We start from the raw sequence: 22,803 nt of genomic DNA on the forward strand, positions 1-22,803 counted from the left end.
CCATGAGAGAGGGGGCCTTATCGGATAGTCTGAAAAATTGAAAAAAATCCATTTCCAAAAGGAAAATCTGTGTTGTTGCTTGCTGCTGCAGCTTGGAGTTTAGCTTTGCTACCTTTCGACAACAAAAGGCTGCCTAAGACAGGTCCTTAAGCCGATTACCGGCTGTTATTGTGATTCGAGACGACAGACAGGATACGAGGATAGGTCCTTATCGTCTACTGTTTAGGTAAAGGTTAGCGAGTCAGTGGTAGTGTACAGTTAAGAAACAAGAACAGACATACGTCAAAAGTTGATCACCCCGAAAGTGATCTAAAAAGGCTTTTGTGAGAATTATGCTCTGTTCAATACAGAGCGCAGAGCGTAGAAACACTCAAGTTAAAAGTTTTTACTAATTCCTCTCCATAATGTTCACCACTACAAACTATTGCTTCACTAGTGTAGGATAAACAGAATGTTCTCCTGCTTGCCACTTTTTACACAACGCAATTATGAACACAGTCCAAACCAATCCGCCGTGTACTTCACATCGCCAATAAAAACCCCACCAATCGAACCGAAAATAAAGAGTTGTCGTTTTTAAGTTAAACCCAAATCGCCGCGAGTTTTCAAATTGTGTCCGAAATTGTGTTCCGGCCCCAAAACATTTGGTCCTTCGAACCGGATGACCGTCCGGAAAAGTGGTTCCGGAACAATAAAAATCGGACATTTAGTGAAGACCGCCGCTCGCTCAGCAGCAAAAGTGTGAAGCATTTTGCACTCACGAATTCGCCATCGCTGTGCTGGACTGAAGTGATTGTTGTTGAAGACAATTAAAGTGCATCGCTTAGGACGCTAACTTCGCTTGGCTTGGATGCAATTAAGTGCATCGGACTCTAGTGTCAGCCATCGCGATATTTGAACAATAAGTGATACTCGGAATACCTGAAGCATACTGGTGAAGTGAAGCCAATACCTAGGACAGCTGATCTAACAGCAACGAAGCAGAGGACAGCTGATTGAACAGCAGCGCACAGAGGACAGCTGATTTACAACCAGCAAACAACGCAACGTCTGAAGGAGCAGTTTATTGGAATTGAGCAAGGAACTATTGAAAAAGGCTTGATGCATGAGGCCAGAAAGAGTGAATTAATAAAGAATTAAAGTGTGAATTGGTCTTTTAAGTTGCATGAAGTGTGTGCCCTGTCCGTTAAACTAGAATTGGTCTTGGTAATTGATTGGCATTTTTACTTTGCATTTTACACTGGTTGTGCCCACTCGCTGCTGTCAATATCGGGTTGCTAAGTCTCATAATTCGCGTCGCGATCGGATGGAACGTCGAGTTGATCAAAACTAAGTGCAAATACCCTAAGTCAGAAGCACATAAGGTGCATGTCAGAGCACATTAAGGTGCAAGTCAGAAGCACAGAAGGTGCAAGTCAGATATTTTGGTCAGAACTATTCAATACTGGACGGATTGGGTCCAAGGTGTTTGAGTTTGTCGGAAAATACAAGTTTGTTGAAAAATTTAAGTTTGAGTCAGAAACTGTCAGAATTACGTCTGAATGGTCAGAAATAAAGTTTGAGTCGGAGATCTTATCAGAATTAAGTCTGAATCAGTTTGTGTCGGAATTCTTAAGTGAATATTGTTGGAATCTTGTTTGAAACATGTCAGAATTGGATCTGAGTCAAAATTTAAGTTTTTGTCAGAAATCTTGTCTGAATATTCTCGGAAATTTCGCCCGAAATATTGTCAGAAATTAAGTCAGTGAAATTTGGTCTGAAACTTGTTAGAAATTGAGTCAGAAAAGAAAGCGTCAGTTTAAGAACTTGTCTGAAGGTACAAGTTTGAATTCGTCAGAAATTGAAAATCGTTCGATATTTTGTCAGAATTTAAGAATCAATTCCTGAACTTCAACAGTTATTACGCCTCCGTCAGTTTTTGTGTCAGAATTTCGTCAGTTTTGGGCAAATTTGGTCCAAGTTTGTCAGATATTTTGGAAATTGGAAACTATTTTCTACATTTGCCCACACTTGGGTTGAATCGCTGCTTTTTCAGCTCTGAAAGGTCAGAGTGTTTGAATTTAAGTTAGAAGTGGACAAAGTTTCCGGTCAGAATGGCGAAAAATGTTCAGTTGAAGTTGTTACAAAAAAGAGAACGGCAAATAGTGCTTCTTATGGACAGTGCCGAACGATTTATTCAGAACTACGAACCAGAACGTGATGAGTGTCAGATTGCTTCAAGGCTCGGAGCCTTGGAGCCTGTGTTTGATGAGTTTCATGAAGTGCGCAGTAAAATCGAGCTGATCTTTTATGAGAGTGAAGGGAAGAAGGCCAAGGAGCTCTACGGTGACGCCAAAGATGAAGCTGAAGCACAACGTGAGGAAGAAAACGACAGGCTGCTGCTGAGTTTTGTAGACCGTTTCTTCCAGTTGAAGGGTGCCCTGTCGAAACTTCAAAACAAACCCGAGCGAGCTCCGAACGTAGATGACTCTTCACACAGTCAAGGCCATGCCTCCATGGGGTCAAGAGTTAAGCTGCCAGAAATCCGATTGCCCAGTTTTAGTGGAAAACTTCGCGAATGGGTTTCATTCCACGACAGTTTTCAAAGTTTGATCCACAACAACGGTCAACTCGCACCCATGGAGAAGTTCTCATACCTCAGGTCATCATTAAGCGGCGAGGCACTCGAAGAAGTTCTCTCTATCGAACTCTCAGACGTCAACTACACTGTCGCCTGGGAGATTCTAACAGAGCGCTATGAGAACAAGAAGCTGATAGTGAAGGCGTACCTAGACGCACTATTTTCACTCGAACCGATCAGAAAAGAAGGGTATGAGAGCATCAACAATCTCATAAGTGAGTTCGAGAAGAACTTGATGATGCTGCAGAAGGTCGGCGAGGACACTGGTGGTTGGAGCACAATTCTGGCACACATGCTCTACTCGCGACTGGACTCTGTCACCTTAAGAAGCTGGGAAACACAACACAACTGCAAAGAAGTACCCAAATACGAGGACATGAGGAAGTTTCTGCGCAGCTACTGTTCCGTCCTGCAGTCAGTTGCTCCCGCCAAAGAACCCCAATTCAATGTCGCAGATCATCGTCAGCCAAGAGCCCAATCAGCGAGCTACACGACATTTAAGTCCTCAAACCAGTGTCCATTTTGTAGTGAACCGTGGCACTCACCGTTTCACTGCCAGAGATTCCTTCGATTGAAGATATCAGAACGTGTTGAAGCCGCCAATCGAAGTCGAGTCTGTAGAAATTGCCTGCAGCCTGGTCATTTTGCGACGAACTGCACTCGTAGCAGTTGTCGGTTGTGTCAACAAAAGCATCACACTATGTTGCATGCTACGCGATCCTCCGTTCCAAATCCGTCGAATCCGAGACTCAGTCAACTGTCAAATGCACAACCTATTCAAGAAAGCACCCATATTAATCCACAGCAAGCCTATCAACAGCAAAGACAACAAACCATGCCAATAGTTACGGAAACACACACTCAACCACTAAATGCAACACACAATTCACCAAAAACAACCACACAAATCAATTCACCTATGCCAAGCACAAGCCAAAGCTACGTAGCACTATCTGTTAAGCCTGCATCGAATACTCTGCTTCCTACCGCACTTATCAAGATCAAAGACCGCTACGGTAACGCTCTGGTAGCCAGAGCCCTGTTAGACTCTTGTTCGCAACACTGTTTAATGACAGAAGAGTTTTCGAGAAAGCTGAAGCTCGAAGAAACACCCACGTTTTTGTCAGTCCAGGGTATTGGGTCGTCTGAGTCAGTTTCAACGAAGACCATACATGCTGAAGTCTGTTCACGTTCGCCAAAAATATCTGGCTTCCGAGAAACTATGCAGTTCTTTGTGTTGCCCAAACTCACGCTGCAGCTACCTTCGTCATCGTTTCATCCTTCGCCCATGTCGATTCCCGATTCCTCTTTGCTAGCTGATCCTTACTTCCACGAATCAAAGCGGGTCGATGTCGTCATTGGTGCCGAGTATTACTTAAATTTGTTGAAGAATGAGCGAAGAAAAGTCACTAAGAATGGTCCCATGCTTCACAACTCTGTTTTTGGTTGGATTGTGTCAGCTCGAGTGGTCGAATCTCCGGAAAACGTTTCACATACACTATTCTGTTATTTAAGAAACTCCAGAAGCAGCTCACATGGTAATAGGAGCTGGAAACATGCCTCATCAAGAGCACGAACTCCATTGAAGATTCCACAGCAAGAAATTAAGCAGAAAGTTTTGTCGGTACCCTACCCAAGAATGAGTCAGATTTGTGTCAGTCAGAAAGATCCATACGATTACGTCACATATGCTACGGCAGAATTGATGAATTCAGTTTGAATGTCATCAAGAAAGATTTTGCATGAATGCGACAGAAATGTTAAGTCAGAGTCAATTAATTCAATTTGAATGTCATTAAGAAAAAATTGAGAAGAATTAGTCTGAAAATTCTAGTGAAAGACAATCGATATTTAAACAAAGCGATCCTTACTGAAGTATCCCTGTACGAGTCAAAAGTTGGATTCTACAGAATTCAAGTTAAGTTCAAACCCCTTAAGTACTCTTGATCTCCCTTAAGCCCAATCTTTACAGAAATCAAACGAAATTGAAGAGAAGCAAAGGTTTTTTAAGTCCACTCATAACCTCTGAAGTTCCCCCAAGGCGATTAAAGAATCATACTTTCTTGAGCACCCGAAGCATATCGTATTAAGAATCAAATCGCATAAGAAGCAGATCGCCTAAGGTTCAAATCGTTGAAGTTTCCTCGTATCATTCAAATTGACACTATCATGTGAAGGAACCATACTAAGTTATCTATCAAATCTGTTGAAGTTTGCCATCATATCTGCTGATTAACCATCTTCGAGTCAGTTGAATTTTACTTACGATTAAAACAAAATCTAGTTGACGAATCATTGTCAGCAGAAGGCTCACCCCATGCTCCATCCTTGTGAGAAGAGTTTCACTACCTTGTTTTAATATCAAAGGCTCCCGAGAAATTTTAAAAGGATGTCATCATTGCAATGAAAGGGGTCTGACGTCATGGAAGGGTGTGCGGAGGCCCAGCGCTTTCGCATTCAGGGAAGTTCCAATCTATTCAGGAATTTTACAAAATGCTAAGCACTTTCCTTATGTACCCAGGTCAACACCAAACACCCACGCATCCATCAAGCATTTGTGGAGGGAGCTTTAAGTCGAGTAAATCGACCCCTATGTCCGAGGTTCACATTCCAACTGAAGGTCAGCATCCGATTCACTCCGTTGATACAGCGCCCCGTGAGCAACAAATCCAGATCGACGACTGCAGGCCATCGAAGTTTCCATCGCTTCATCATGAAGATTAAGCAATCACATCCGCCGTTGGTCCAACATCACGGGTATTGATCGGCGCAACATCTAGCAGTAACAGCCGGGTAATTCTACGATGATTGCACGCGCACCGAATTCCTCTTGCACTCCAGACTAGCAGATCATCCACCGGGTCGAGTAACCTATCTAGGTCTGAGAAGATCCGGAACTAGCAGTATGTCGCAGTCATTCCACTTCCGTGACATAAACAATCATTAGCAGTAAGGTTCACAATGTCACAATTCGCTGGAGATCCGTATATCTTCCGGAAAAAGGAGTAAACCACCAGGGTCAGCACGCAGGTAGCAACAACAGCGGTTATTCTCCAAAAAATGGCAATCACATTCGAATTCCGGTAGCCAAGAGTTTCACCAATTACTTACCTGGTTTTAAGGAGTATCATCGTATCGGAATTCCTGTCGAATGCATGTCAGTCCGGTTCCAAGACACGAAACATCGAAGAAGCACCTAGCCAGCATCCAGCAGCAACCCCAACATTCTTCAAATTGCTGAAACATTTTTCGTCTCCAATAAGCGGCTTCAGTTCGGCGTTCACCCAGCGAAAAACTACACCACACCACACAACACATACCTAAAGGATAGGAAAACATTAGGATTATGCGAAACAGCAAAGCAAAACAGAAAACAGACTACTTACCGTTAGAACGAAACAAGCAGATAACAATGCGGCCAATGTAAACAAGTACCGATTGAATTTGTGTTGAAATGATATTTCAAGGCGGGCGGCATATGTTTAGGTAAAGGTTAGCGAGTCAGTGGTAGTGTACAGTTAAGAAACAAGAACAGACATACGTCAAAAGTTGATCACCCCGAAAGTGATCTAAAAAGGCTTTTGTGAGAATTATGCTCTGTTCAATACATAGCGCAGAGCGTAGAAACACTCAAGTTAAAAGTTTTTACTAATTCCTCTCCATAATGTTCACCACTACAAACTATTGCTTCACTAGTGTAGGATAAACAGAATGTTCTCCTGCTTGCCACTTTTTACACAACGCAATTATGAACACAGTCCAAACCAATCCGCCGTGTACTTCACATCGCCAATAAAAACCCCACCAATCGAACCGAAAATAAAGAGTTGTCGTTTTTAAGTTAAACCCAAATCGCCGCGAGTTTTCAAATTGTGTCCGAAATTGTGTTCCGGCCCCAAAACATCTACCATGCTCAGAAGGAGGTATTTTTGTTTACATGTCTAGTCGGGACAAGAATCAGAGGCCTTTTGAGGATACTAGAACGAATAAAGCTCTTGTTATTTTCCATAATTCCTCTTATGTTTTTCACGACGATGAGGCAGAAAAAAGGGGAAATTGTTATTCCAAGCACGTGTGCGTGCTGCATCTAGTGTAGATCTCTTATTTCAAAAAGTTTTTAATCAGCTCAATGACAGCTTACTTTCAGCTTAATGGTGACTTGATCCCATATTTATCTCTGGAGACAAAAAGTGTTCTAAAATAAGGCCACATAGAGATAATAAAAAATTTGAAAAAAAATCTGGTCCAATTGCTGAAAATTTTTTGACAGCCGTTCAAATCTTCCGTCAGATTTGACCGGAGACATCTGATTGATGATTTAGTTGCCCTTGATTACAAATTAAAAATATATTTGAGCTAAAAAAAATTTCATTCAGAAGCATTCAAATGTGATACGAAAATTTCCATCAGCTACAAAGTACAAGCTTTTAAAATAGGCATTCCATAAAAACTGCTATTTTGAACCATCATTTTTTTTATTAAGTTAAATTTTTATACGAAAAAAAAACATTGGCATACATTAGTCGACCGATCTTAAATTTGAGTTCTGTTGTATGCATGCGCGATCCTATTGGGGGAGTGATCGAGGTTATTAACCCCCCCCCCCAAGCGATAAAAAAGCGATACAAAATACTCCCATACCTCCCATACTCCCATGTAACTTTGTTTAATTTGAATTTGCTGACCATTTATCTACTGTACCTTTGAGCCAAGTAATGAAGTGTAGCGACTTATGCCAAAATATTTTTTAATTTATGGAATCTTCTTAGTCTCTTTTAATGTGGAGAGGGTCTCAAACAATCATAGAAACATTTTTTGTAACAAAATAACGGCACGGGACTCTTATCTTACTTATTCGTTCTCGAATTATTATACAAATTGTGAGAGTGGTAACCTCCCCCATTCCTATATCCCTAATGGAAGGCAGGGGGTCTCATAATATCAGAAAAACACTTGTTGTATACAAGTACGATCCCATGTCATATATGGCTCTATTCTCGATAAGTTCTCGAGTTATTCAAAAAATGGGTGACCCTCTCCCCTCTGGCAAGAGAAAGGGTCTCAAACCATCGAAGAAACATTGCCCGTACACAAATATGCGCTCATGCAAATTTGGTTTCATTTTCTCGATGAGTATTCAAGATTTAAAAAAACTGTTTGAGTGACCCTCTTCCCCCTTTTTATCGTTCCACTGAATGGGAGGAGAGGTGCTAAACCACCGGAAAAACCTTTCTTGTGCTCGAGTTCTCTCTCATGCCAAATAGGGTTTCGTTTGCTTTATTAGTTGTCGAGCTATGCTACAAAAGCCCCTCTTCCTATCTATCCCTACCTGAAAGAAGAGGAAAAAAAACATTTCGTTTAAATACACTCCCATGCCAAACTCTGTTCCATTTGCGCGATTGTTTGATTGTTCCCATGTCATATTTGGTTCCATTTGTAAGATAAGTTCTTGGTTTACGCAAAACAATCGTATGTGAGTTCCCGTCTTCCCTAACTGTGTCCCCAATTGAAGGAGAAAGAAGTCTAATATAAGCAAATAACCATTTTACGTATCCAAATGCTTTCCCATGCCAAAGTTGTTTCCATTTGCTCGATTAGTTCTCGAGTTATGCGAAAAATTGTAAAGAAGCCCCCCTCCCTCCTTCCTATCACCCAACTGAAAGGAGGCAGTAGTACCAAATATTCACAGAAAAATTCCTTGTGCTCAAAAACTCTCCCAAGCCAAACTTCGTTCCATTTGCTGGGTAAGTTCTCGAGTGATGTAAGAAATTGTATGGGAGCACTCTCGTCCCTTAAGATTTGCCGACTTGAAGATCGGAAGGTTCTCCAAATTTCATAGAAACATTTCTCGAAATAAAATACATTCTCACGTCAAATATGGTTCCATTTGCTGGACTGTTTTTCCAGTAATGCTGAAAATTGTAAAGGAGCCCCCTCCCCACTTTATATCTCCTCACTGAAAGGAGGGAGGGGTATCAAGTATTCATTTAGTTATTTATCGTACCCAACTAAAATTCCAAGCCAAATTTGGTTTCATTTGCTCGAATAGTTTTTAAGTTATTCCTTCCTGTATCTCCACTGGAAGGTGGAAGGGGTCTGAAATAATCATAGAACCATTTCTCGTATTCCGCTACCCTCCCATGCCAAATTTCGTTCCGTTAGCTTGACTAGTTCTCCAGTTATGTAAAAAATTCTAAGGAAGGCCCCCTCCTTCCTTCCTATCTCCTCACTGGAAAGACGCACTCTACACAAAATATTTTCGTACCAAAATACACTCCCATGCCAAATTTGGTTTCATTTGCATGATCAGTTCTCGTGTTATGAAAACTTATTACATTTATTTGAGAGACCCCCTCCCCCCTTCCAGGAAGAGGTAAAGGTCCCAAACTATTATAGGAACCTTCCGCGGCCTCCAATACCTCAAACTGCCAAGTTTCACGCAAATCGGTTCAGTAGTTTTCGAGTCTACAGGGTCCGGCAATAGAAGTCCTACATTGAAATAAACATATAAATTGATCAAAACAACAACTTTTTATTTCAAATTCATTCAATTTCTCTTGAAAACAAATTACTTTTTCAATATTCACTGGTAAAGTTCGACTTGTTTGCCCTTGAGTTTAAACACGGTCGAGGAACGCATCGTATGAGGCCCGCGGGTGTGCTTGTGGTATTTTATCATAGGCTGCCACGAGATGTCGCTTCAGGACCTCCACACCTTCATGTTTCTTAGAGCAGACTTCGGCCTCCAACATATTCCAAACAGCGAAGTCCATAGAGTCCAGGTCTGGAGAACTCGCCGGCCACTCGGAGCCCGAAATGAACCCTGAAAGATGTTGCGCAATCCAAAGTTGGGTTTTCTTCGCTTTGTGAGCCAGCGCCGAGTCCTGTTGGAAAACCCAATTTCTGGCACCAAAATGTCGACGTGCCCAAGGTTCAACGACATTCTGTAGAACTAGTTCCCGATATGTACTTTGGTCGAACCTCGCTCCTTCAGGGACAAAAACCAGCAGAGTACGGCCATCACGGATGATTCCGGCCCAAACCATCACCGATGCTGGTTTTTGTCACTGGGTGGCCGTCAGCAATTCGGCATGGCTTCGTGATCCGTCTGGCAACCAAACTCTGTCGTTCTGCTTATTAACGAACTGCTGTACGATGAAGGGTTTCTCGTCGGTAAATACGATCTTCTTCAACCTTCCTTTCGCGGCCCTCTTCAGCAGCGCTTTCGCTCTTTTTACCCGTTCTTGTTTCTGCTTCACCACAAGGTCTTGAACCTTTTGGATCTTGTAGGGCTTGGTCTGAAGTTTATCTTTCAGGATCCGACGGAGATTTCGATCCGATATGTTGAGATCCTCTGCCAATTTAGTGGCACTACGACGAGGATTTCTCTTAAGGCGCTTCTTGACGATCTTCGCCATGGCAGGTGTCACCACAATAGGTCGGCGTCCCCCACCATACCGTTTTTGGTACTTCCGGTCTCCAGGTATCTTTTAACTGTGCGGTATCCAAAACTTCTGCACACACTTATATCGGACAGCTCACGAACTATGTCCTTCTGCCGTTTGCCAGCTACGAACAAGGCAACCACAACGCTACGTTTTTGTTCGAGATCCATTTTTTCCGGATTACACCTGATTACAAAAGTAACGCTTACATCCAATGATAGCTAAGATTTAATTTAAACAAAGCGACGAGGGGTCGTTCATTACTGTTTCATGTGCAACGAAATAATTACTGTTGAAGAAATGTAGCAGTTCAATTGCCGGACCCTGTATAAACAAGCAACCGTAGGAAGATTTCGTAAAATTTAGTTTGTAATTCATAATTTGAGAAATGCTTCGCGGGCCACGCGTTGCTCATCCCTGCTCTAAAGGAAATTTTTCGCTGAACAACTTTGTCGAAGACCGTAACATCGTCTTATTTTAGGCAAAAAAGTTATAAGCTGTTTAACAGTAGTATGTCATTTGGCATTGAAAAACAAAAAATTTACATCATTGCTGGGTGCCTAGCAAGGTATTGCCTGACTTCTTTTCATGCAATACTTCGCAAGACGCCAGCAGTGATGTCAATTGAATTTATTTATTTTCAATGCAAAAAGACATACCCCTGTTAAACAGCTCATATCTTTTTTGGCTAATTAAGTACGAAGCTACGCCCGAATAGAACAGAACCATGGTGTCACATTAATTTTCCATTGAATTTTAAAGTGACCATGAACTTAATGGTAAAAAGAACATCCGGCGAGTGTAATTTTTTCAAGAATTTATATTTTCAAGTTTATTGTGTATGGGTGGTTTCTTGACAGCTGCAGCTGGTTTTTTTTTCTGCCGTGATAATTTTAAATTTTCAATTTTTCATTAATTTAATTTGTTCTGCAAATTTCAAGAAGTGCTGAAGATTGTTTTATAAGGAGCGATACAGTGATTCATGTTTTGGATTAGACCAACACATTTGTTAACTTCCTCAGAAATTGAAGAACCATCGCTTCCAGGTGGCCTACCACAAATCAGCTAAGCAGTTCCAGATCCCTTTGACATCGGAAAACTACGTTTAAGAATGCTTTGGTGAGCCTGTTCTTTTTTTTAATTTTCGAGGGTCTCTTTTATATCAAAAGTTTTTAACGGATCAAAATAATAGACCCATAAACTCATAAATTCTGATAACCATGTGATCAGTTTAGACAACATTATTCCCATTTGATAGGCATTTTAACTAGAACAATGAACTTTTATGTCGCATCATTCAACAAAACTTAGCTTATTTAACTTTTTCATTTGAACTAGATTTTGGATTTCATCTCCCAATTGTATAGGAATATTTCAGATACCTTTTGAGCTATTACACCTTATCCTCGGAATAATAAATGATTTTGAACGGTTGTATTTAAGGGGTCTATCTTCAAATAAATATATATTTTTATTTCATTATCGTTTTGTGAAAATTAGGCCATTTTCAGTCAGGAAAGCGAAAAGCAAATCAATTCCAAATAGAAGTCATTGAAGCTTTAGTTAAATTATTTTAATAAGTGAAAAAGCAAGCTTGATGAAAGAATAGATAGTTAATATTTAGATTAGTTAACCTCATGAACTTTCTTTTTTTTTTAAACAAAAAATACAATTCGATTCGAGACTATGCCAACATTAAACTACTGATTTCGTAAAAAAACGGCAATTTAGGTATTTAGGTAAAGTTTTTAGGTATCACGATAAACGCACTGCCCTTAGAACTACGCCTTTAAATTCGAAATCTAGGAATACAAATTAAAATAACTCATTGACAGGGTAACGATCGAAGAATTGATTGCACTAGTATAACACATTAAGGGGTTTTCTTGAATTTATTTTTGAAAAAGCTTAGCGAGAAGTTGAATTTTTGGTAGTATGACAGTGTTCAGCATGTCCAATTTAGGATTTTGCAGATAAAAAAATAAAAATGTTTATCAAGTAATAATGTCAATAACAGGATTGAAAAAACTAGATCACACTGGTCAAAAGTGTTTCCTGATCTTATCCTCCCACCCACTTTCGAAACCAAAATTGTTTGCTAGGATGCAGAGGTGACCTCGGTCCTAAAGCACAAATTTCTTTCTTTCATCCCTTTCTCTTTCTTCCAATCTATCCATTGACTACTAGGACGTGGCCGGCGCCGTTATTGACGTTCAAAGAGAGAGCATCAGTTTTGTGCAGTGTGAATGAGTTGCTAGTCCCAAGCACCATTCATTTGACCTCTGAACCAAATTGATGGCCTCGGTCAATCACGGAGTAGCAACCATTGGCGATGTAGAATTCGTCCTACTAAGAGCAAGTTCACTGGCGTTGGGAAAAAGTGGTAAAAATTTTGACACTTACGGCACATTTTGAAAATGTTGCCATGTAAAAATTATTTTCAAGATATGTGGCCTTCTAGTTTTTTTTACAACACGTGTTGTATTTTCGCATGCTGTGATGCAAAAATAGCAATATTTCTATCACATACGGCTGAAATAGAGACAGTGTTGTAAAAAAATACAACGTCCCAAGATCTTGAAAACATTTTTGCATGGTAAAATTTTCCAAATGTCAAAATTTCTATCACTTTTTGCCAACACCAGTGAACTTGCTCTAAGCCACGCTGGCGATCATGGTTTTCGAAATGCATTTCCTTAAAAAAATCAGATACAGACAATAATATCATTAATAGAATGTTAAAAGAAACATAAATTTGTTCCAAGAAAATAATTTTGTAATAATTGATAATGTTGCATTTCGGCTTCAATGATTCAGGTGGATGTGAGTAGTCAATCAAGCTAAGCTATGGGTGGTTTCTTGACAGCTGCAGTTCACGGCACGTTTTTTTTTGTTCGCAATCATTTTCGATCGACAATCGGGTTTTCAAGGAATTTTTTTAAAAGTTATTCGAAGTGCTGAACGAAACGGTGAATCAATAAATATCCAATTTAACAAGAGACAATCATCTTTATAATATTTGTCTATCAATTCTAGCAAAATACAACCGAAACAATGCATATGGCACAAAAGGCAATATACTTTGGATACTGGGGGCGGCTACGGAATGCCAGAATTTGCCTCAGAACGACGGAATGCCGGAACCCGCCTCAGACCAATCCAGTGAATGATGAAATGTGTGAGTAAAGTGTTAAAATTATGAGAATAAATAATAAATGTTGATAAATTCTGTTGTATTTTTATTAAAACAAAATAAGAAAATGATGACAGAAAAAACCGATAACAAAAAACCCACCATGAGCAAAAATTTTTATTACAGCGGTTAAACAATGAAAATCATTGGATTTTCATGATTTTACTATGAAAAATTGGAAGATGCTACAACAATAAACTTCATATTCTTGGGCTTCTTAATGTATGGAAAATCGCCATATTTTTAAAGGTCACGCTGCATAACAATACCCCTTTTTCATGGTTATTTTCGCCAAAACGATGAAATGTATGGTCGTAAACTATGAATTCTAATGTGTATTCACGGTATCGTGGACGATTATAATCATGATGTAAACCATACAATTTATGGTCTGTGAATATGGAATTCATGGTTTTTCACGGTGCAATCCTATTCTGGCAATCTTCGAAAAAGTTTTTCAGCGAGAAATTTCCTTTAGAAAATTTATGAATTGGCACAAAAACCATTAGCATGATTGGTTCCACAGAAAAAAAATGATGTAGATTTTTTAGAACAAAATATTCAATTTTCCCATATTTATGTTTGTATGGAAAATTACTAGTTTGAAACTACTAATGTAAACATTAGCTACTTAAAAATTCTGCAAAAAATCATGGATAAGTTTTGAACCAAAACGAAGCTTTTTAAACCTCAGGGTATGAGAAATTCAAAAACCCAAATCGACTCAGTCTAGTGTATATGTCAGGTCAGTATGCAGATGATTAATTTTTTTTTAACAAAAAAGATTGACTTTTGTCCATACTCCTCCAATGTTCAACGCACTGTGCAGTGTTTCTCCAGAATAGAATCCTTATTTAAATTATGTAAATACCTACTCCACACATAGTATGAATTGGAATCTCTCTACACTCGCTCTTGCTTCCAGTATTTAGCTTCAATAAACCAATCGAAACAATGAACGTAGGCTTTCCAACTTACCAAATTCAGCAGATAAACATTGGTGACCGTCCGCATCCGTTTGTTCTGGGCCAGCGTTAGAATAACGAGCAGGTTTCCGACCACCGACAGCAGAAAGATGACCGCATACAGCGGCACGATGAGATTGTTTTGGAAAGTCGAATCGCCCCCGGAACCACCGGCTGCTGCTACTGCTGCTCGAGAGGCTGCCCCCGTCGAACCCGTGACGACGACACTTCCGGGACCGGCTGCCGTCGCCGAAACAATGACGCCCTCACTTCCGCCGGCATCGGAGGCCGAAGATCTGGTACCGCCAATCGGAACCGGTGATGTTCCGGCACCCCCGAACGACGTCGTCCATTGGCCCATCAGATTGTGCTGCAGAATCCGTCCCAGGGAACTGGTCAGATTGACGTGATCCGGACCGAAGGACGCCGCGGCATAGCTGGCAATCAGCGTCGTCGTCGTCGTCGTTGCCGAATGATGATGCAGATGATGGTACGGCTGCTGCTGATAGTGGTCCAGCGTCGTTTCGATCGTCGACTGAAGGTACAGCAAGTCCGTTACATTTCCGGCCAATGGTCCCAGGAAGCCGCCCGCCATCATTGCGGTTTTCGATTTCAGAAAGCGGTCGTAATTGGTTAGGCCGTCGTCGATTCCACTCGTTGGGGGTGGCGATTTCAGTTCCACTCCGTACACAAAGGACGACTCGGTCATGTTTCGGTTTCGGCGGAAAATCCGAGCTGCCCCCCGATCACGGTTCTACGGTTCCCGACTTTGATCCAATATTGCCAATGGCTGCCACTCACCATTCGCTGGGAACGGGAAAATCGTTTTATTTCCAAGGGGGGGAGGGGGTGGTGCGTTTTAAATTTGTTTGCTTGTTGGTTTAGCACTTTGAAGTTATCCGCGGGATGAATCCTGTCAAACGAAATGGAAATTAACTTAGCTTTAAAAAAAAGTGTGTGAGCGAAATTGAAATATTGGGGCGGCAAAAACAAATACATTTTTCCTCTCGTTGCCGCGTGGGAGGGTTTTGATTTGATGCTGTAGAATTTGTCCATTAGCCGCAAGAGGTACCTACTCTCTTTGGGAATGAATTCAAATAGATTTCTCTCATCACTGTTGGTCGTATCGTAACTTAAAATTGATTCGGTATTCGGAGAACTAAGTTTCAATTAAATATGCAGTCAACAAGGACTTGTGAAAATTGGCAAATTAATTCAAAGTGATCATCATGATTTCATTTATGATCAGCCCAAAGTTATCAAAAATGATATTTCTTTTAACAGAACTTCAAATAATTTCTCAGTTCCCAGATAAAAACATCTGATATATAAAGATAAGTTGGACGATATAAGAACATTTGGGTACACCCATGGAAGAGGTTGCGAAAATCCAATGCCTATTTAGCAAATCTCTGTGCCGATAATGTGCTGAATGTGCCGAAGACGGAATGTTTGAAAAAACCGTAACTGGCATAAGGACTCGAGCTCCCAACCAAAATGATGCATGATCAATACATTCAAGTGAAACAAGAAAAACATGTTATGGGATTTCTTTCCTATTGGATAATTCATCCCAGAAACAAGAAAATAGAAAAATCCATAGCGCCGAAGGGAGAGTCAAACTCAAATCACAAACTAGGCGACTTTTAACCAGTGTACTATTTGAGCTTCATGTAGGATGAGGGATATTTATCATAGGCTTTCTGCCATTGCGTTATCTTCTTGTACCAATGATGCTATTTAATTGATTACACGCCATTGGCACAGGGGCTGAATTTTGGGTGTAGCAATGGATATATGGAACGGCCGGATTAAGCCATCAGGGGCCCGGAGAAATTTTTCTCGGGAGGCCCTTATGAGTCGTTTTTTTTCATATCTCAGAGAATACATTAATTGTTAAACATACGAAAGAACTGAAAATGAGTTCATATTGCCTTCAATGAATCATTATGTCTGCGTAGAAGGCAGTTGCTGGTATCTTCCAATAATAATTGTAAAAACCATCACGAAATATATTTAATAACTCTATTACTAAATAAAATGCTCTATTTTCGAAAAATTCTACGGTAAACAAATAAATGTTTTTAAATGTCATCATTATGTATCATAGAAAGTGCTTCATAGAAAGCAAAATAAATATTGTAGGGGAGAGTGGGGTATCGTGGGCCATGGGGAAACGTGGGCCACTTTTAATATCTCAGATGTGTGTTGAGATAAAAATCTCAAACCAACTGTCATCGTCGTCGCTTTGCGTTAGCATATATTCCTATATGTTGTTGACTGAAATACGCATCATATGCTTCTTTTATGTATCAAGCTAAAAAAAGTTAGAAAAATTTACTTACATAATTAAAAAAACACCCGCTAACTTCATCGATGGGGAACCTAAAGTGCATAACAAAAATATGCTCATACGCTTATGATCTTAGTTTTGTCATGATCTTTCACATGGAAAAGGAATTTTTGATGAAACATCAATAAGTCACACATACGCAACCAATTTGCAAATCATAGCTTGTGGAGAATCGTGGGCCACACATCTTGAATATCATACACTCGATCATACACAGCTTTTTTTTATTTCATCATCTGAAATTGCTTTAAAATAACGAAATGATAATGATTCATAACAGTTTTGGGTCTACTCATAAACTTTGCATGTTAATTGGTCAATTTGGATTTGGTGGCCCACGATTCCCCACCATTTTTCAAAATCCAAAAAATATTGCTTTTTTCAAACAGTCAGAATTTGGGGAAAATAACTTATTAAAAATTAAAAAAAAATACCTCATGATACCTTGAAAATGTAGAAAACCATACCATTTTTTATTTTCATTTTATCTTTTATAATAAAGAAGTTATGGAACAACGAAAAAATGTGGCCCATGATTCCCCACTCTCCCATACTAATGACAATTGAGAAGAAACATTAATATTTCAGATTTAGAATCCAAAATTTGAAAAATAATGCAAAAAAATAAAAAGTTTAAATGTTGTACCTTAATCGTAAATTCAGAAAAGTTGTTCTTAGCCTAGGCTTGCCAGATACTTTCGGAAAAAGCGGAACATTTCACGATAAAAAAGAGGGACACACAGGGCCGGATTAAGCCATCGGGGGGCCCGGGGCAATTTTTCTCGGGGGGCCCCTACGATTCGATTTTTTTTACAAATGCTATCCCAGAGAATACAAAACATTTCAAACGTGTAAAAGAACTGGAGATAAGTTCAGTATACTGTCTTCAAATAGCCATTTTGTCTACCTAAAAGATAGGTTTTGGTACCTTAAAATAAAATTTGTTAATTTATCACATGCAAACATCGTGGAAGAGTTTAGAAATTTAAAAAAAAATGAATGCTCTGATATGAGCTGAAAAATGCAAAATTTATTTCCCATTTTTGTTTCATCGGGAAATATTTACCTCATGAAAATTGGAAAGTATAATGAAGATTTAAAACATAGAAGACAAAATTCGAAAAAATAAACAAAATAATTAAACTCAAATGCCATAGAGGTACACTCAGGCAAATTCTTATTATAATTTTCATAAGATCTTATGAACCGCTTTTTAGAGTATAAAATAATGTTTCATAAGAGTCTTATGAAATTCTTTCAATTTTCATACGATGTTCTTATGAAAAATAGAAGAAACGGCATTGTGAAAAAATAATGAACACATTCATTCATAGCATCAGTTTTTTTCATCATCTAACTGTACGAAGCAATAGCCAGTTCATAGTTATTATAATTTCCTTTCAATGTTAAATGTTATTGCTATCTCCGGAATGGTAAGTTCGATTCGATGTTTTTTGTGTAAACGTCTAATATATTAGTAAACTAAAATACATTATTTGTTTACTTTTCAGCAAGCTGATCGGCAAAAAACAAAAAGTCTAAAATTTAGATGCGGCAAAAAAAAACTTTGATGGAGCCTTCTGTTGATGCGCTGCTGATGGTGACCATTAAGGATTTAATTTTAAACAAATTTGGCAAACAATAAAGTGATTCATGAAATATCTAGAATTTTTCTTATTAGAAAGTGATTTACTATTTCCATAAGAATCTCTTATGAAAAGCAACAACCTTTCATTGAAGTAGGCGTTCATCTTCAGAATTCATTCGCCTCATAAGACAATCTTATGAATTTCATTAATTTTTCTTATGGCGCCACTTCATAAGAGAATCTTATGGCATACATAATAGTATTTTTCTGAGTGTACAGATATAAGAGTTTAAGGATTCAAGAATAAAAATCAGGTTATATTCCGAACTACAATTCAGTGTCTCAAATCTAAATCATAATTTCAAATCAAGTTTTGAGAAAAAAATATGAATTAAGTTTGAAAAAATAGATTAAAAGTTACAATCAGAGCCAAAGCAGAAATTTAACCACATGTGAACTTCAATTTTGTATCTTTGAAACACAAAAAAAAAGTTATGAATATGATTCTCATTAGATAAAAAAAGGTTTTCAAATTCTTATTCTTAATGTGACAAAAATTAAATTGGATGCCCTCAAAGCTCAAGAGGTATAAGTGCAAAAATGATCGTTTGAAAATAAAATCGGAATAGAGATTAAATGATTAAATCACTGAATCAATTATCATTGAAAATGAGTTTATTACCTCAAACAAAGATCCTGAGTTCTCAAAATTCAGAAAAACCATGAAACTGAGCTTCAGTAACTGAAGAAACACCAAAAGACTTGATAATCTCAATGAATTGAAGCTGGATAAAGATGAAATCAAAAACATAGAAATATTCATGTTAAAAAAAATCACTCAATGATATTAGCAGCTCAACTGTTAGATCGTTTTTATGATAATTTGAGAATGATCATTTCAAAAATGATATACCGAATCCAGGATATTTAGCTGATAAAATTTTAGGTTAAATCAGTTGAAAATGTTCCAATACGAATTTTGAGTCTAAGGCAGAATTTGGAATGGAAATTTAATAAAGAAACTCTGTACTGTCGATCGGTTCAATTTAAGCAACTACAGATTTTTCAAGCATTTATTTTCAAAAATTGGAAGGGAAAACGGTTTAAAACTTATAAACCAACGTAAAGTTCAATAATAATGATTGAAAAATGAAAATTTATAATAATACCCGGTATTTACCCGGATACTGCCCGGGTAAAATTCTGAAATGTTTATCATAAAGCTTCTCTGTTCTCTCTTTGCACTGTGAGCTAACATGTTTTGATAAAATAAAAAATGAAAATTGAAAGTGTTTTGTCTCATATTCTTCTTTATTTTTTAGAATTTGGTTTACAATATTTTTGTTCACATTTTGAGTTGAAAATTTTGAAATTCAATACCAAAATTTTGATATTCTCAGCCGGCAAAATGCGGGAAAACTTCTTCACTACTTACTCTAGGGGGCCCCCTTAACTTGAAAAACTTTTCTAGATGTCTCTTGTTGTTAAATTTCAAGTTTTCATTCCGATTTTCTAGTTTTGATTTCTTTCCATAGATTTGTAGAAATTGAAGTAGTATGATTTAAGTAATGTAACACTTTTTTTCCCTCGGGGGGCCCCCCTGAGTCGGGGGGCCCGGGGCAATTGCCCCCTTTGCCCCTCCCTTAATCCGGCCTTGGGGACACAGCCGAAAAATTCGGGACATTTGAAAAACTCTTTGAAACATCTATTTTTTCATTTTAAAAAGAATTTAAAACAGCTGAATTGTAAAATCAAACATCATCCAAAGTTGTTCATTGTACACTAAGGTTTTTTTTCACGCGGATTGATTTCGTACAGTTTTTTCTTACATAACTTCTATTTTCCCTGGTTTTTGTCATACATGCGTATAATTTTCACGTTTCTCGCGAATTAACACGTTATTTAAGAAAAAATATATATAAAATATAAGCCCTACAAGTCAACGGCGTATTTGATACCGTGTATAAAACAATTGGGTAAGGCTATGATCATTTAGAATCCGGACAGTTACAAACGTGTGGATTTTAAAAACTGTTCATTTCATCGAAAAACTTTCCATGCAGGAAATGACAGTGTTAACCCTTCGTTTCATAAAGTAACAAATTTGCAACAATTATTGTATGGAAAAATGGAAAAATCGTATTTTATTTTAATTTATTTTCTTGATGTACTCATCATTTCCAACTGTTTGAAACGATTTTTAAGGAAAAATAAAAAATCATGAAACGAAGGGTTAATATGATTTTTAATTTAAAAATATAAAAAAATAATTTGTCGTTAATTACAATAAATACTATTACTTTATCATAAAATCTCTTTTTTATTTTTGCACAATTTTTTCAGTCATTCATTGATCGATTATTTTTACCACAGAAGCTAAACCTTTGCAAAATCATTATATTTTACACAAATTCACCTGAAAAACTAATTGAAATATGGTTGAAATCTTTTCATAAGCAGGCATTTCGAAAAATTAGACCTCTTAAATTCGGTTTTAACATGACTTTCTTTGTCCATCAGAACAGATCTGTCACATTGCTTAAAAACCAGTTGCACAGATTGCGATCCATGGAACTGCTCATTTTTAGTTATTGCTGGGTGTTTACTAGTCAGGCATCACTTTTTGCTTGTCGGAAACGGATTTACTGCATTGTTAAGGGGTCTGAATTAAGTAATTCCTAATAACCATAGACTTTTAACCATATTTGAGATCAAGGGTTTCACCCCGATGATTGGTTTGAACTTCGTGAACGTTCTAGAGTGGCTCCTTATATTTTTTAATCATTTTGGCAAAAAAAATATCAGAAAAAAACCAACAGTTTTTGAGTTTTCAAGTCGACAATGAAGAAATTCCTATTTGATTGTGCAAAATTATTTTTACTATGACTTTTTGCATCGTTAATATCTCTATCACACGTTACCCTAAAAATTTGAAAAAAATAGGCAAGATAGTCCTTTTCATAACCAATACAACGCTGCTAAAAGTTTGCATGTCCGAGCTCTAGTAATGTAGCTATCACCGAAGTTTCCGGATTCTAAATGATCATAGCCTTAATAACAAAAATATTTCAAATTTCTTTAAACATTCGAAAACTCAAGAAAACTTCCATCATTGTAAACTAATTAAGATACCGGCAAAAAATTAAGATATTCAATCATTTGCAAGCAACCTACACAATATTTTCTTCATACTAAATCAAAATCATTCTGTAATGCTAAGAACATAAGAGTTATTCAGTAATGCCTTATATAAAATATGAAAAATGCTCCCTATTTTGAGAAATTTTTTTTTTTTTGATACCTTTTCTGTGTTGAACCAATGAATTCAAATGAAGGCTAAAGTTTAATTTTTTCAAGTATAGTTATAGTTAGGTTAGTGAACTTTGTAAAAGTTTTCCAAAAAAAAGCGGGACATTTTGAGGAAAAAGCGGGACAGCGGGACATTCAACAAAAAAGCGGGACATGTTCCGCTTTTGCGGGACGGATGGCAACCCTATCTTAGCCTATATTTTGAGCTAAATTTTTATAATGAAACCCTTAGAAACAAAATATGGAATTTGCTTTTAACGATGGTTAAAATTTTACACATCCCAAACGATGGTTAAAATTTATGCATTTGTTTTAAGAGTCTGGTAGATCAAAATTATTTATATTGAGTTATATTGAGCATAAAATAAGTTCTGTTCAGGGAAGCTTTCAATTTCTTAAAAAGAAACTTTTTCTATACTCAAATAAAACAAGCCCAATCTTCCCAACTCTTTTGCAAGTTCCAAGTTTCTAGCCTTTGTTCAAAATAAATAAAATTTTCGCAAGAGACAGTAAAAGATAAAAACAAATTCAGATCAAATTTGCATGATATGAACTTGAACTCTAATTATGATTTTATTTCGAAATTTGGCTTTAAAAAAAATGCGAAATTAATAATGTTAAATAATACACCGGGAAAATATAGGATTTGTAGATATTTTAGAAGAAGATCAGTTACATATGTCTTTAATAGCAAATATTTTTCATAAAGAATCAATTCCATAATGAAAAAAAAAACGTTTATAATTGAAAAACTCATTTACAAGCTTAACTTTTTTCTGAATTTCATCTCTGAATTTTGAACCAAAAATTTAAATTTGAATCTGTTTCTGAATTTCGATACGATTTCTGAAATATACAAAAAAAAAACTTTTCCCGAATCATAATTCCAGATCGGAATTTTTTTAGCTAAGTATAAGAGCCCTCATTTATGAATCTTTTTTTTTTAAATCTTTAGTGCTGGTTTTATCTTAATCCGTTATTTCAATTATTAATTTAATTAATTAATTTATTTTTAAATTAACTTTGAATCTGAATCTAAGTTTTCAATTTTGGATCGCCACTTAAGAATGAAGTTTAAAATCTTAAAATTTTAATCTAAAACCAAAAATTCTTCTTTTTTTCGTATTCGGAATATTATTATCAAAACATTGAAAATGCATATGATTTTCGAAAAACATCATTCTAATTTGATATGAAATGCAAAGCCGAATTTGAACCAGGATTTCAAAACAACTTTTCATTCCTAATTTCCTTTGATAATGATTTTGATAAGAACTGAAAATCATGAATCCTAAATTTGATACAGAATCAGAAATACGAAAATATGTAG

At 37.4% G+C, this 22,803-nt stretch overlaps 1 protein-coding gene across 1 annotated transcript in view; it reads right to left on the minus strand.

Moving 5' to 3' along the window:
- Positions 1 to 22,803, minus strand: part of LOC129757452 (uncharacterized) — a 171,115-nt gene that overhangs the window by 128,581 nt on the left and 19,731 nt on the right. Inside the window, exon 2 of the mRNA XM_055754687.1 lies at positions 14,237 to 15,136. Within this exon, the coding sequence (XP_055610662.1) occupies positions 14,237 to 14,932 (696 nt within the window). The 5' untranslated portion in view covers positions 14,933 to 15,136. The remainder of the gene's footprint in view (positions 1 to 14,236; positions 15,137 to 22,803) is intronic.

This window comes from Uranotaenia lowii, chromosome 1 (assembly GCF_029784155.1).
Source record: "Uranotaenia lowii strain MFRU-FL chromosome 1, ASM2978415v1, whole genome shotgun sequence".
In the NCBI taxonomy this organism is placed as follows: Eukaryota; Metazoa; Arthropoda; class Insecta; order Diptera; family Culicidae; genus Uranotaenia; species Uranotaenia lowii.